The 17,128-nt window shown below is 43.4% G+C and overlaps 1 protein-coding gene across 1 annotated transcript in view; it reads left to right on the top strand.

Annotated features, from left to right (window-relative positions):
* DNAH6 (dynein axonemal heavy chain 6) overlaps positions 1-17,128 on the top strand; it is a 291,757-nt gene that overhangs the window by 271,003 nt on the left and 3,626 nt on the right. Inside the window, 5 exon segments of the mRNA XM_030837528.2 lie at positions 5,074-5,203; positions 8,031-8,158; positions 11,787-11,972; positions 12,520-12,592; positions 13,393-13,544. Coding sequence (XP_030693388.2) covers positions 5,074-5,203; positions 8,031-8,158; positions 11,787-11,972; positions 12,520-12,592; positions 13,393-13,544 — 669 coding nt within the window.

Below are 17,128 nucleotides of genomic sequence, written 5' to 3'. Positions count from 1 at the left end.
TATCTTCTCCAACTACGCTGGGATAAAATTTGAAATCAATAAAACTAATGTAATCAAAACACTTGTACTGCATAAAGACAGACATATAGCCCGATGAAGTAGAATAGAAAGCCCAGAAATAAACCCTCACATATATGGTCAAATGATTTTTGACAAGGGTGTCAAGACCATTCAATGGGGAAAGGACAGTCTTTTCCACAAACAGTACTTGGAAAACTGGACATCCACATGCAAAAGAATGAAGTTGGACCCTTACCTAACACCATCCACAAAAATAAACTCAAAATGGCTTAAAGACCTAAATGTAAGGCCAGACACTATAAAACTCTTAAAGGAAAGCATAGGCAGAACACTCTATGACATACATCACAACAGGATCCTTTTTGACCCACCTCCTAGGGAAATGGAAATAAAAACAAAAATAAACAAATGGGATCTAATGAAACTTAAAAGCTTTTGCACAGCAAAGGAAACCATAAACAAGACGAAAAGACAACCCTCAGAATGGGATAAAATATGTGCAAATGAAGCAACTGACAAAGGATTAATCTCCAAATTATACAAGCAGCTCATGCAGCTCAATATCAAAAAAACAAACAACCCAATCCAAACATGCGCAGAAGACCTAAATAGACATTTCTCCAAAGAAGATATACAGATTGCCAACAAACACATGAAAGGATGCTCAACATCACTAATCATTAGAGAAATGCAAATCAAAACTACAGTGAGGTATCACCTCACACCGGTCAGAATCGCCATCATCAAAAAATCTACAAACAGGGCTTCCCTGGTGGAGCAGTGGGTGAGAGTCCACCTGCCAATGCAGGGGACACGGGTTCGTGCCCCGGTCCAGGAAGATCCCACATGCTGTGGAGCGGCTGGGCCCGTGAGCCATGGCCGCTGAGCCTGCGCGTCCGGAGCCTGTGCTCTACAGCGGGAGAGGCCACAACAGTGAGAGGCCTGCGTACAGCAAAAAAAAAAAAAATCTACAAACAATAAATGCTGGAGGGGGTGTGGAGAAAAGGAAACCCTCTTGCACTATTGGTGGGAACGTAAATTGATACAGCCACTATGGTGAACAGTATGGATGTTCCTTAACAAACCAAAAATAGAACTACCGTACGACCCAGCATCCCACTACTGGGCATATACCCTGAGAAAACCATAATTCAAAAAGAGTCATGTACCACAATGTACATTGCAGCTCTGTTTACAACAGCCAGGACATGGAAGCAACCTAAGTGTCCATCGACAGATGAATGGATAAAAAAGATGTGGCACATGTATACAATGGAATATTACTCAGCCATAAAAAGAAATGAAATCGAGTTATTTGTAGTGAAGTGGATGGACCTAGAGACTGTCATACAGAGTAAAGTAAGTCAGAAAGAGAAAAACAAATACCGTATGTTAACACATATATATGGAATCTAAAAAAAAAAAAAGGTTCTGATGAACCTAGGGGCAGGACAGGAATAAAGATGCAGATGTAGAGAATGGACTTGAGGACATGAGGAGGGGGAAGGGTAAGCTGGGACGAAGTGAGAGAGTGGCATGGACATATATACGCTACCAAACGTAAAATAGATAGCTAGTGGGAAGCAGCCGCATAGCACAGGGAGATCAGCTCGGTACTCTGTGACCACCTAGAGGGGTGGGATAGGGAGGATGGGAGGGAGACGCAAGAGGGAGGAGATATGGGGATATAAGGGGTTATAAATATACATATAGCTGATTCACTTTGTTATACAGGAGAAAATAACACAACATTGTAAAGCAATTATACTCCAATAAAGACATTTTTAAAAAAAGAACTAAAGATATAAAATTCTTAGAAGAAAACATAGGACAAAAAGCTTCATGACATTAGATTTAGCAATGATTTCTTGGATATGACACCAAAGGCAGAAATAACAAAAGAAAAAAACAGACAAATTGGACTTCATGAAAGTTTATTTTATTTTAATTTTTTCATTTTAATTCAACAGAGAGAAAGGCAACCCACAGAATGGGAGAAAATATTCATAAATTATATATCTGATAAGGGATTAATATTCAGAGTATATAGGGAACTCCTAAAACCCAACAACAAAAAAACAAACAACCCAATTCAAAAATGGTCAAAGGACTTGAATAGACATTCCTCCAAAGAGAAATGTAAAATGGTACAGCCTCTGTGGAAAACAGTATGGCAGTTCCTTAAAAAAAAAATTAGATTTACCATATAATCCAGCAATTCCACTTCTGGGTATATACACAAAAGAATTGAAATCAGGGACAAAAAAAGATATTTGTGCACCCATACTCATAGCAGCATTATTCACAATAGCTAAAACATGGAAGCAACCCAAGTGTCCATCAGTGGATGAATGGATAGGAAAAAAATGGTGTATACATACAATGGAATATTATTAGCCTTCAAAAGGAAGGAAATTCTGCACAGCATGGATGAACCTTAAGGACATGACACTGAGTGAAATAAACCAGTCAAATAAAGAAAAATACTGCATAATTACATTTATATGAGGTATTTAGAGTAGACAAAATTTTGGAGACAGAAAGTAGGATGGTGGTTGCTAGAGGCTGGCGAGAAACGAAATGATGAGTTATTGTTTAATGGGTACAGAGTTTCAGGTTTCCAAGATGAAAAGAGTTATGGAGATGAATGGTGGTGACAACATTATTAGTATATTTAATACCACTGAACTGTACAGTTAAAAATAGTGCAGATAGCAAATTTTATATTATGTGTATTTTACAACAAGAAAAAAATAGAAAATAGTTAATTATCTTTATTATAGAATTATCTCCTATAAATCAATAGTAATAAACACTAAAACTCAAAATGTACAAAATATATAAATAATTTATAAAGACAATACAGATAGCCAATGAACTTAGTTTTTAAATGTTTAACTCTACTAATCCTCAAAGAAGTGCAAACCAATGAAAAACTATTTTGCGCATCAAATTGGAAAGGATTTTTTAAGCAATGATAGCAATTCTTACAAAGACAGAAAGACAGGTCCTCTGATACACTATTGTTGGGAGTGTAAGTCGATACAGTGTTGTTAGAAATCAATGTAATAATACACAGTTTAAAAATATGCCTTTGGTAATATATCATGTAAAGAATGTAAATGATAGTGGATGAAATTCATATATAGATATTCTATTCACAGAGTTCTAAAAAAAATCTGGAAAATAGAAATATCCAAAAAGTAAATAAACAACTATATTAATTATAGTGCATTCAAACCAGCGAGGATCAGTCACTTAAAACAGGACTCATGAAGATTTTTCAGTGATGTGAGAAAATGTTCATGAAATTGAAAAAGAATAAATACTACATAAATTGTATGGGTTCAATATTTAAAACTATATGCACATATATACAGAAAATGTCCAGGGGGTGGGGGAGGTAAACTAAAGTTATAAATATCTCTGAAAAGCAAGATCATGAATAATTTTTCTTTATACTTTTCTGTGTTTTCTAAATTTTCAATAATAAGCTATAATACTTTTCTAAATTCTACCACTCTATTTTTTTTTTTTTTTGGCTGCACCCCATGGCATGCAGGATCTTAGTTCCCCAACCAGGGATTGAACCCACACCCTCGGCAGCGAAAGCGTGGAGTCCTAACCACTGGACCACCAGGGAATTCCCCATAATACTTTTCTAATTGGGAAAACGTTATTATTTTACTGAAGTATAGCTAATCTACAATGTTGTGCCCATCTGTGCTGTACAGCAAAGTGACTCAGTTATACACATAGAGACATTCTTTTTTTTATATTCTTTTGCATTATGGTTTATCACAGGATATTGAATCTAGTTCCCTGAGCTATACACTAGGACCTTGTTTATCCATCCATTTTTATCCAATGTTTATCCATCCTATATATAATAGTTTACATCTGCTAATCCCAAACTCCCAGCCTTCCCTCCCCCACCCCCCACCCCCTCTGCTCTCTATGTCTGTGAGTCTCTGTGTTTTGTAGATAGTTTCATTTGTGCCATATTTTAGATTCCACATATAAGTGATATCATGTGGTATTTGTCTTTCTCTTTCTGACTTACTTCACTTAGTATGATAATCTCTAGTTGCATCCATGTTGCTGCAAATGGCATTCTTTCATTCTTTTTTATGGCTGAGTAGTATTCCATTGTATATATGTACCACATCTTCTTTATCCATTCATTTGTCAATGGACATTTAGGTTGTTTTCATGTCTTGGCTCTTGTGAATAATGCTGCTATGAACATAGGGGTGCGTGTATCTTTTTGAATTATAGTTTTGTCTGGATATATGCCCAGGGGTGGGTTTGCTGGATCATATGGTAATTCTCTTTTTAGTTTTCTGAGGAACCTCCACACTGTTTTCCACAGGGGCAGCACCAACTTACACTCCCACCAACAGTGTAGGAGGGTTCCCTTGAGAAAATGTTATTTAAATAAAAGTATGTTCTAAAACTGAATTCTCATTATTTCTTCCTCACTTTCATAACTGCCTTTTAAATAATTAGCCAAAAATTGTTTAACCATTTTTTACTGTGGTAAAACACATGTAACATGAAATTTATCATTTTAACCATTTTAAGTATACAGTTCAATGACATTCAGTAAATTCACATTGTTGTTCAACCAAAAATGTTCAACTATAACACTGAGAGCTAAACACTATCATTTCCAATGAGCACATTTTACCAACTATATCTTCAATATAAAAAACAAAATTTCTGGACCTCCCTGGTGGCACAGTGGTTGAGAGTCCGCCTGCCGATGCAGGGGACACGGGTTCATGCCCCAGTCCGGGAAGATCCCACATGCCGCGGAGCGGCTGGGCCCGTGAGCCATGGCCACTGAGCCTGTGCGTCCGGAGCCTGTGTTCCGCAACGGGAGAGGCCACAACAGTGAGAGGCCTGCGTACCGCAAAAAATAAATAAATAAATAAAATAAAATTTCCTTGGTTTTGGCCACTGCCATTATTTCTCTAATAAACTATGTGTGAAAAATTACTTTTTTGAGAATTTGGTTCTTCACTGTTCTGTCTCTTCTCACCATTACAGTACAAAGAGACCAACACTTTAATCAACACCATACTTGAGGTTCAGCCGAGGTCATCTTCTGGTGGAGAGGGAAAGAGCAATGATGAGATTGTCCAAGAACTCGTTGCTTCTGTCCGGACCAGAGTTCCAGGTACTAAGTAATTCCTAGCATACATGTACAATGGGACTTTTAGGAATAAACTCCAAAAGCTGAGTGACAGGCAGGTGTCCAAATCTGCTTATTATGCAGATTTTTTCTTTACATAGAGAGCTCTTCTGACGTAGAGCTCTCCACTTATAGACGAGAAGCCTATAGCACCTTGACATCTTAACTGCCAGAAGCATGAGGAACAAGTTGGTTTCTAGCTCAATGTAACTTTAACCAGACTTTTTCCTGAGTTTTCTAACATCTCTAGACTTGTACTGTCCGAGACAGTAGCCGTTAGCCACATGTGGTTACTTCAACTTTAAATTAAATTTAAAATTCATTTCCTCAGTTGCACTAGCCACATTTTAAGTGCTGCCATACTGAACAATGCAAATGGAAAATATTTCCATCATCATAAAATATTCTATTGGACAGCCCTGCTCTGGAATCCATTTCATTTTTTTTTTTTTTTCTCCAACAGGAGAGGTGGCTAGATTATTTCACTTTGTTTTCTGGTGAGTTAGGGAATCTTCCTGAATCATCACAGATCCACTTTCACACTTTTCTTAGAGTGACTGTAGATTTAGATGTCTTCATATATTGTTCATGGTTGGAAATGTCATTATAGGGGAAAAAAAAGATGAGGCATAAAAAAAAAACTAGTGACTGTAAAAGTAAACTGTGTTTCTGTCTCTATTCACAATACTCCGGGATCAAGTGTATGGGTTCCCCCCTACATTAAGCAGTTACTCTCTGGACACCAGCTGGGTGTCCTACAATTCAGTTATGACTTTATCCAGAGTGGGCACAGACCCCACGGTTTAAGGGCTCACAAGTCCCACAAGACTGTCCCCACTTCAGAAGCCAACAAGTCCTCAGGGTGTGACCTGTACTTCTGACCAACCAGCCATAAATCGAGGATTCCCACAACCCCCTTCTGGGGTTCAGTAATTTTCTAGAACAACTCACAGAACTCAGGGAAGTGGTTATTTACATTTACCAGATTACTTAATATGATATACTAAAGGATAAGGATAAACAGCAAGATAAAGAAGTACATAAGGCAAGGTCCAGAAGAGTCCCAAGGGCAGGAGGTTTAGTCCTTCCTGGCACATGATGCATTCACCAACCCAGAAGCTCTCCAAACCCCTTCAGTTAGGTCTTTATGGAAGTTTCATTACGTAGACATGATTGATTAAGTCACTGGCCCAGAAGAGTCCCGAGGGCAGGAGGTTTAGTCCCTCCTGGCACATGATGCATTCACCAACCCAGAAGCTCTCCAAACCCCTTCAGTTAGGTCTTTATGGAAGTTTCATTATGTAGACATGATTGATTAAGTCACTGGCCTTTAGTGATTAACTTAACCTCCAGCCCCTCCCCTCTCCCAGGAGGTCAGAGAGTAGAGCTAGAAGTTCCAACTCTCTAATCACATGGTTATTTCCCCTGACAACCAGCCCCTCGTCTTTAGGGGTGGTCCAAGAGTCAGCTCATTAACATAAACTCAGGTGTGGTTGAAAGGGGCTTGTTATCAATAACAAAAGATGTTCCTTTCACCTTCATCACTCAGGAGCTATTTCAGGAGTTGGGGTCAGAAACCAACAATTATAGAAATGATGCTCCCATCACTCTTATCAATGAGGAAATTATAAGAGTTTTAGGAGCTCTGGCCAGAAGCTGGGGACACAGACCAAAAGACATATTTCTTATTACATCACAGTAACACAGACTAAGTCTTGCCAATACTATTAAGGCCCCCGGAAAAGAAAGGACCTGTGTGACCTCAGAAGTCAGTTATGTTCCTCCTAAAGCAGCCCCTCAAAAGACTCTCTTCTTGAGTGTAGAATTGTGTTGATATTGAAGCAACTGAGTTATTTTAGGAAGCATTTTTAATAAACATAAGATGGAGGACTGGGTGGAAAAAGGGATGAAGGTGGATGGCTGGCTGGCTGGCTGGATGGATGGATGGATGGATGTGGATGGAAAGTTAGTATACTTGTTTCATAGAGTTCCATTGACACCTAGGAGGTTTTTCTCTCCACGCTTCATAGTTTGTACTTTTACTGTGAAATGATAAGCCATGCCATCTGCTGAGACGAGGGGCAGGGGTGCAATTGGCTCAACAAGAGAACTGAGGTTCCGAATAGCCCGAGGGGACTGACAAAAGGAGAAGAGTGTAGGCATGTAACCGCAGCCCTGTGGACCCAAGAGCTTGCCCTTACCCACACTGCTGTGTGATTTTTCTACGGCAGCCAAAATGTGAATGGTTAAGAGGAAATTGATGTACATATCTCAGAGCCACTTGTTTTCTCGCACTTTACTCATCTATGTAAGGAAAATGCAGTCCCTTCATTTTTTAGAGCTTATATGAACCTCCACTGGGTGGATTGTAGGGGAAAAGAAGAGCACAATTTTCGATCCAGTTTGAAACATGGACCCATTTCACAATCCAGTCAGTCCCTTTGAACAACACTCAGTAACCTGGGATAAATGCTGTCTCTCTCCTCTCTCCGGGGGTGTCCTGCCCCCAACCCCTCCTCTCCTAGATGCAACACGGGTGTGTAGGGAAGAGCGAGGCTTACATATGCCGCATACACACAAGGCAGAGGAGACGACTCGGGACCCCTGGTACCTCTGGTCTCAGGGATGTCCCTTGTCTACCAGGTAGCACTTGCCACTGAAGTCCGAGCGGCCTGACTCCCGTTCAGCCTAGGCCCCAGGGACAAGAGAAGTTGGCTTTAAGAAAGGTTAAGATAAGTGCATTCCAATAGCAATGAGATAAGGAGAGAAATCAACAATCATTGATCTGACAAATCAGCCGTGTGTGTTTCAGAAACTCTGGAGATGGAGAACGCTTCTGAGAGCCTTTTTGTCAAGGATCCTCACGGACGCCTTAACTCCTTGACCACTGTTCTTGGACAGGAAGTGGACCGGTTTAACAATCTGCTGAGGCTCATACATGTATGCACGCTCACTGCCATCCTTGCTATTGGGTATCAAAGCTTTGTGCAGAGTGTATAACAATGTGAAGTTTCCATTCCCATCACCTCAACATTTCCATCTGGATATGCTAACAACCCTTCAAGCCCAACTTGTCTAAACCTGAATTCACCCTCCTCTAGTCTGTGTTCCCTAGCTCTAATAATGGCCTAGTGACTATGTGGCCTTACAAACCCTTCATTATCCTAACTTGCACCCTTAGAATTACCATTGACTCATTAGGAATTTGACCAGGAACCTAAGCACTCAGTTAAGAGAGATTCAGTGCTTGTTCCTGATGGCTAGTTTGCTTTTAATATCATAGTCTTTATGAAGACTATGACAACCAGAGTTTCTTAAATTGAGGCCACAAAACACCTAAATTAGGGTCCACTGTGCTGAGGTTCAAATGTAGATTCCCTGATTCCACTTCAGACCTACGGAGTTAGGATTCCTTGAGGAATTCCTGGGGATATGAATTTCAAATAAACTCCCCCAGATGATGTCAGTGCAACTAAAATTTAGGAAGAACTATTTAGACCTTTGCCTTATGCTCAGGAATACTTTCTGAATGGCATTGACTTTGTAATGCTGGCTACAGGACTTCCTGTTGTCTCTGTGCATAACTTTAATAAGGGAAACTATTAGAGACCAAATATTGAACAGTAACAGGAAAAGTTCTACTGCCAAGCAGGGAACCAAATACCTAGCACAGAATCAAGGCTGAGTGATAAGATTGGGAAGGGCAGCTAGGGTAGATCTTTTAAAGACCGTCTCTTCCGTATTAGGAAAGGAAAGTCTCCAAATGTTTCTGGTCGTCTGGCAATACCCAGGCTTGTGAGTTAGGGGGCCACTGGGTCAGCTGAATACATTACGTCATCACCTTGGGCCTATGACATCTGGTTAGGTAAACCAGTGTCAGCAGGCCAAGTAGTCAGGTCAGAGCTTATTACCTTCTACATTGAATGAATCAGGGTATAGGTGAAGCTGCTGTGATAAAGATCCCCAAATACAGTGGCCAAAACAGGATAGAAATTCACCTCTCTCTCAGTTAAGAGCCCAGACAAAGCTCTGTCTAGGACAGGTAGTTAATCTTGCTTTGTGAGCTCATCCAAGGATCTCAGCTGGAGAGCTGGCTCGTCCAGTCTCAACAGGTAGCTCCCATCTCTGAGACTAAGGTGGCCATTCCAACTGTCCCCTTTTGCCAGCCACTGGGACAGGGGAAAGAGAGCTGAGGGAGAGCAGCTTCCTCGTAAAAATGTAGCCCAGAAGTTGCATACATCATTTTTTCTTATATCCCTTTAGCCAAAGCTTGGTCACATGGCAACACCCCAGCTGCAAGGGTGGCTGGGAAATGTAGTCCCAATATCTGTATTGGATTGCTCTGTGCCCAGATAAAACTAGGAGGATACTGTTGTTCGGAGGAGGAAGAGGAGATGGCTGCTGCTCATCTCTGACATCTTCCACATCATGTATGGCCTTTCACCCACTTAAAGATGGACAAGTCCAAATGTCACTTCCTCATAAAGTCTTCCTGGAACACCAGCCCTTCCCTCCACCACCAGATGACAGGGACCCCTCCTCAGGGCTCCATCACTTGAGGTGTCTGTGTCCATCACTGTTTTTGTGTACAATGTACCACCTTGTTTTGTAATAACTCCTCCATGAGTATGGCTCCCCCAGTAGACAATGAACTTGAAGAGAAGGAGACTAGTATATAAGTCATCTCTGTTTCCCCAGTGCCTGACACGTCCTAAATCTTCCATGAATATTTGAACATGCAAGTGAACGAATGTGGCTCTCAGGAACAAAGCGGTCACTTCTTCTGGTCAAACAACAGTGTCCACCACTAATGGCAGTACTCACCTAAAAACAAGTAGAAGAGATAGGAGCCCTGGGAGAAGCAGCCTGCAAGGCAATCAGGAGTCAGAGCCAAGCACTCCCATTGGAGGGAGGGGTGGTGGCCACCACTGTATGCTGGGCCTGCACCAGAGATCTCCCTCATCCTGGCACCTGCCCTGTCCTGCCTTGCCCTGGCTCTGTCCCAGCCTCCCTTTCACCTCCCCCAGCAAACAGCAAGGCCTCACAGTGGTAGTGATAAGAAAGGCCAGGGGAGGGCGGGAGCCTCAGGGGCCTCGGGCTGCCATCTTGGTGAGCTCACTCTCCTCCAGACGGTTACAGAACTGTGAGACAGGGCAAGTCCTGGGAGAGACAAGGCCGCTAGCCATAAGGGAGAACATTCTGACGTGCGCTCTTGCCGCTGGACATGACTACATGTTAGCTGCCTCCTCTGAGAGAACTGGCCGCAATGTGACCTCTGTCTACGCTGTTTTGGAAGGCACTAGCAACCTGGCCTCTGCAGCTCCCTGACTTAAGTGTTCTCCATGAATCTTAGATAAGTCTTCTGCTACCTCTTTCCATTTTTGGTGTCTAAGGTGGAGGGTTGTTTGGGCTCTGGCTGAGGCCCTTTTTCCTGAGCTCTGCTGCAAATGGTTCCTCAGATCCTACTTAACACTCCTCTCTTCTATCACTGCCTCTTGTGAAAAGAGTTGGGAGGAGGGGAATAACTCCATGAAGGAATGGAAGGATGACTAGACCTGTCTTGTCACATGTCGCCCGTCTCTAGAACTATCTGCATGTGGTCCTAGGACTTAGTTTTTTAATCAACATAAGTTTGGTCTCTAACATCTTCCTGTAATATCTTCCCCATGTATGGCAGTAGTTGTCACAAAACTGGAACCCATACAAATCTATATGGCTTGCCTTTATCTTTAGCCAGGTGGCGGATATAACCCTGAACTTCCCATGGCTGCTGTGGGTCCAGCATCTCCCAGGACTACTGCCGGCCTCTGTCTTTTTTTGAGATGAGGGGAGGATAAGGGACATACCTTTAAAAAGTGTTTCCAGGGGCTTCCCTGGTGGCGCAGTGGTTGAGAGTCCGCCTGCCGATGCAGGGGACACGGGTTCGTGCCCTGGTCCGGGAAGATCCCATATGCCATGGAGCGGCTGGGCCTGTGAGCCATGGCCGCTGAGCCTGCACATCTGGAGCCTGTGCTCCGCAACGGGAGAGGCCACAACAGTGAGAGGCCCGCGTATCGCAAAAAAAAAAAGTGTTTCCAGTATAAGGAGGCTCTCTGGAATCAGCTGAAAGATTGGTCTCATCTAAGAATCTCCCCTTTCTGCTATAACTCCTGGGGCCGCAGGCTCCCCCCGGGCAGAGTTAGAGGTACTTCCCACGTCCTCATCCCCCTGTCCATGGTTCCCAAATCACTAATCATTAGGCCCATTCTTCCTTTGGCCTGGACGAGAGCTGGATGATGGCTTTTCTCAACATACTTGGGGGCCATCTCTCCACCTTCCCTTCTTCACTTCACTGGATCCTGCTATTATGCCTGAATCACCTCCCCTACAAGGTCTTACACCCCTCTGGTCACATGTAAAAAAATGCATGAAAGATTGGAGCGTCTGGCCCAGCACATAGTTTACAGAGAGGATGGAACCCAGCAAGCAGGTCCTTGAGTGTAAGGCAACACCTGCTACCATGAACAAGTTTCATTCCCACCTGATAATTACATCTGTGAAGGGCACCAACCCCTTTTTATTCTTTCAGACCTCTCTAGATACGCTCAACAAAGCCATTGCTGGATTGGTGGTGATGTCTGAAGAAATGGAAAAAGTGTATAACAGTTTCCTCAACAACCAGGTTCCCTCTCTGTGGTCCAACACAGCCTACCCATCCCTGAAGCCACTAGGATCGTGGGTCAAAGACCTTATTCTGAGGACTGCATTTGTGGACGTAAGAAAATTCACGTCTTTGGGGTCTGATGAATTTGATGACACGGTTGGCCCTCAAGCTCTTAGGAAGCCCTCGCTAACTGAAATATTGACAACCATCGAGGGATCATCTGAACCCAAAGAAACAGAAATTTCCAGAATAGCATCAGTTTGAAAGTCTTATGCTGATTATAGTAGAGTTTGCCCTAGACCCTTAACCCCACAGTCCATTTTAATTCCAGGCCATCCTTGGAGTTTCAGATCTAGTTCATGAGATCTCACCATGAGGTACAGAACCAATCTGACATGGGTCCAAACGGTCAGGTGTGACCTTGCCACCCTCTCCCCCTTCTAGAACTTCTGTAATAACCAGGTTCTGGGTTTATGGTCAGCCTGGTGGGTGAGGAAGGGGGACAAGGCAGGCAGTAAGAATGGGGCTGGTGATAACTCAGGACCGGTTTAGATTCTGCCTCCTGGACACCCTCCAAAATACGACTTTGATTTAAAAGACAAATTCTATCTCAGAAAAAAAAAAAAAAGTACATTATGGTGTAATGTTTCTCCTTCAGCTGTGGCTCAAAAGAGGACAGCCTAAGTCCTTCTGGATCTCCGGTTTCTTCTTTCCTCAAGGATTTCTAACAGGTACCAGTGCTTTCCCTAGAAAAATCCCATAGGAACGATCATTATGTGTGATGAGCTGTGCCAGGTTTCTAGGAACTTTGAAAATGGCATGGCTGCTGATGGCCTAACCAAGGGGTTGTTGATTATAAGGCAGCTGAACAAGGCCCTGCTCTTCCTCGCTTGCTGGGGTGGGGAAAGGATGGCAGAAATAGCAGATGTTCCTCCAGCAACCTAATGCCCACTCCTCTCAGGTTACCAGTGCAAATGCTGCTGCCCTGTGAGTGCACACAGCTACCCCACATGCTCAAGGGCACTACCTGCTCTCCACCTTCTCTGGCCCCACCTCTGAGCAGCGTCCTTCCCTCTAAAAAATACTCTTACTATCCCTCCAGTGGCCCTCAGGGATTCTGCCCAGGACCCCAGAGGGGACCAAGGTCTCTGGGCTCCTAGATGCTAATGAGCCCAGCCCTTCATCTGTCTCATCCTGAGTCCCTTCTAAACAGCCTATAGACAGCCCATACAAGACAAGCTACGCAAGATGCTAAAGTTGGGGAGATTGGGCTCTGAAACTGCCTCACGGGCTTGTCTCTCTCATTGGCAGAGCGGTGCACTTCAGACTTGGCCTCCCCGCCCTTCCCAACCAGGACCAAAATTCGCACATGCTTTTGCTCCACCCCTCCCAACTAATTCAGAGTAAGATGTCAATGGTTGGGTCCTCTGGATGGAGAGGAAGCTCTCTAACGCCAGAGCATCCTGGTTGAGGCGAGTGGGGGCAATGTTTGGGCAATAGTAACCCAGGTTTCTGGCTTTCATATTTACAGGAACTCTTCAAAATCATGCTCGGAAATATAATTTGCCTATAGATGAGCTGAGTTTCAAGTACAACATGATTCCTATCTATCGGGATCAAGCCACAGTTATAGACGCTGCCAAGACAGTGCAGTTTGGACAAGAACTGCCCATGGACATGGAGGTATTGTCCCCCTGACAGTTGTTACAGCACAGCAGCTTCTGTCCCACTGTCATCCAGTATCTTAGGCAATCTCCCCTGCCCTACCCCCCCACTTTCTATTTGCAGGAGTGGGAGAGGGCAGGGTGGGACTCACAGCCCCAAGACAAGCTCCCCAATTAGCAGTGACCGGATGAGAACTGCCTAAATTAGTCTGACCTGTAAAAGTATATTTTACAGCAATACTGTAGATACCTACAGTAACTTTCTCATTCGTGCGGAGGCAATATGGCAAGAGGTTAAAAACCAGAGTTTCAGCACTGGGCAGCCCTGAGTAAATTCTGACTCTCTCCCTCCCCAGTTGTGTCTGCAAGAGCAATTACTAACATGTCTGCACCTCAGTGTTCACATCTGCAAAATGGGGCTCATGCCACCAACCTCAGAGCTGTAGGGCAGTGTAACTGAAACTTCAGGTGTCATGTGACCAGCACATAGTGAGCCCACAATAAATAACTGTTATCATAAGCTAAACTTATCTGCCTCGTTCACTCAGCTGCCTCCTAGCAGAATTGATATGCTAACTTCATATATCATATAACTGTAACTACATCACATAACCAGTAGGAATGTATCAATACTAAGGAAGCAGTTCAGACTCTTTGCTTACATAGTTTACTCCCTCTAGAGCAGAGGTTCTCAAAATGTGGTCCACAGACCAGCAGCATCAGCATCACCTGGGCACTTATTAAAAATGAACTTATTTACAAAACAGAAATAGACCCACAGATGTAGAAAGCAAACTTATGGTTACCGAAGGGGGAAGGGGGGAGGGATAAATTAGGAGGTTGGGATTAACATATACACACTACTATATATAAAATAGATAACCAACAAGGACCTACTGTATAGCACAGGGAACTATACTAAATATTTTGTAACAACCTATAAGGGAAAAGAATCTGAAAAAGTATATATGTATATGTATATATATATATATAGAGAGAGAGAGAGAGAGAGAGACATAGACATATATATGTTAACTGAATCACTGCTGTATACCTGAAACTAACACAACTTTGTAAATCGACTATACTTCAATTTAAAAAAGAAAAAGAAATGTAAATTCCAAGGACTCATTCCAGATTGAATCAGAGACTGGGCTGGGACCCAGAAATCTATATTTTAACAAGTCCTGCAGGGGGTTCTTAGCCCACTTGAGTTTCAGAACCCCTGCTCTAGAATATCTCAACCTCGACTGCAGGTTAGAATCACCTATGGAGCTTTAAAAACATCTGATGCTCAGTCCACACCCAATTACGTCAAAATCACCCCAATTATATCAGTCATCATTATATTTTAAAGCTCCCCTGGCAATTCCAGTATATAGCTGGGGTGAGAGCCACCACTGCCGATCTGAGCTGCCCACTTTCAACGTGCTGAGATATTGATGGGGCAGGGAAACCTCTGCTTCAATGCACCTGTCCACCCCAGTGGGCCTTATTAATGTAATTTTCTATGTGTGCTGTGAAATCAAAGATCTGCTCCAGATTGCTTTTGCCAGGAATGTGTTCACTAGCCGGTCAGTGTAGATGGGGTAAGTGGCTTTTACTAAACCTTTCTTAAAGTATCATGGTATTAGTAGGAATTGTTCCTGGGTAACTTAATCAGTATCCACCCACTCAGATCTGCTTGATCTAGTGTTTGCTCTGATTAGCAAAAACACACAAAGATGAGATTGATCCCATATTCATGGATTACTCTATGAAATGCTGTAATACCCCATGCCTCTTAATTGCCTGTATCTTAAAATGACAATGAAAGAGCTTACGTCTTTAAGGGAATTTGTTTTAGCATCAAAATTTTTTTGATGCTAAAGTATTTGCATGCAAAAGTAGGGGGAAATCAACTGAAAGAGGCACTCCTTGTTATTTTGAGACCCTTCTTAGCCAGGAGGGCATCGGAGGCCCAGGTCAGGACTAACTGAGGTTGCAGGAGGGCAGGACGACACCCACATAAAAGCCCTCATCCAGTCTGTCCTGGATGCTGGCCCTGCTCTGTGCCCGGCGCGCTCCATGTGCCACATAGACTGACTCTGACGGACAGATGTTTACAGTGACCACCGGGGCCTCCGTCCCTCCAGCCTGCCCCAGTCTACACACATCTCCACGTGGGTCATGTGCAGTGAACCACAGTGATGCCTGGGAATGCCGCCTGCCTTCTGTGGAGACTGCAAACTGTATAGTCAGCCCATCTCCTGGTCCTCCCAGCAAACGTCTGCAAGACACAGCGGGAGACTGTTGGATGACTTGAGTTCTGTTACAAACAACAGGGCCACTGTCAGCCCATTGCCGCCTTTCTGCCATTTAGGAAAAGGCACTCGCTCTGTGTGTGTGCAGACGGCTCTTACACACAGCTTGGCAAGTGGATGGCAGGATGGTTTCAGCCTCTACTCAGGCAAACCTGCACAAGCATATAGAGTAGCCCCCAAAACAGGAAGGCCTTGCTCTACCTTGCTGCACGCGAGGGACAAACTACAGGACACTAGGTAGTAAAGTCCAACCAAAAAGCACTTACCATCCTTTTATTCACTATAAAACACATCCCTTATGACCACACAGCTTGGTCCTCTGCCTGCAGGTGTGAAGCTCCAGTTATCCAAAGGTCTAGGGCCCCAGAACTGGCCAAATTCACTCAATGTTTGAGGAAGGATACACAGAAGCCCACAACTGGAAGAAATTGTATACCAGTGGTGACATCTAATCACAGGACATTGAGGGACAGGGGCTCTGTCTCTGTCTCTCTTTCTCCTGCAAAATTTCTTTTTTTTTTTTTAATTTATTTATTTTTGGCTGCATTGGGTCTAAGTTGCTGCATGTGGGCTTTCTCTAGTTGTGGCGAGCAGGGGCTACTCTTCATTGCAGTGTGTGTGCTTCTCATTGTGGTGGCTTCTCTTGTTGCGGAGCATGGGCTCTAGGCACGCGGGCTTCAGTACTTGTGGCACACGGGCTCAGTAGTTGTGGCACGCAGGCTTAGTTGCTCCGAGGCATGTGGGATCTTCCCGGACCAGGGATCGATCCCATGTCCCCTGCATTGGCAGGCAGATTCTTAACCACTGCACCACCAGGGAAGTCCCGCTTCCTGCAAAATTTCCCTTAAAAAACTTTCCATAAAAAAAAAAAAAAACTTTCCATAGGCACTCTGCAAATATTATTGCCAATATATAACCTCTCTTCTGGAACGGCACCTAGATCTTTGAAAGGCCTTGCTAAAAATAACAGATGATAATCACAGCCCTCTTGTCCATCCACTTCCCATGAGAAGGGGAAAATCCTAATGTCATGATATCAGAGTCTGAAGCCCATCAGTGGGTTTCCCAGGGGTACCCCCTACCGGACAGCCTGTGGGAGTGTGAAAAGTATGAGATTTGGTGACAAACTGAAAAGCAAATTATTTCACCTTTTGGAGCCTTGGCATTCTCCTCTCCAAAATGTGAGTGATAAGAGAATCTCTGGATTGGTTCTTAGAATTGAGTGAGGATGTAGGACTAGGAGGTGGCCCACAAAACTGACCCCTTCTCCTCTTCTCACCTATGAACTTCTGGGTGTCTT

This window comes from Globicephala melas, chromosome 12 (genome assembly GCF_963455315.2).
Source record: "Globicephala melas chromosome 12, mGloMel1.2, whole genome shotgun sequence".
Classification (NCBI taxonomy): Eukaryota; Metazoa; Chordata; class Mammalia; order Artiodactyla; family Delphinidae; genus Globicephala; species Globicephala melas.
Note: the sequence above shows the minus strand (reverse complement) of the source record. Positions and strands in the feature narration are given on the sequence as shown.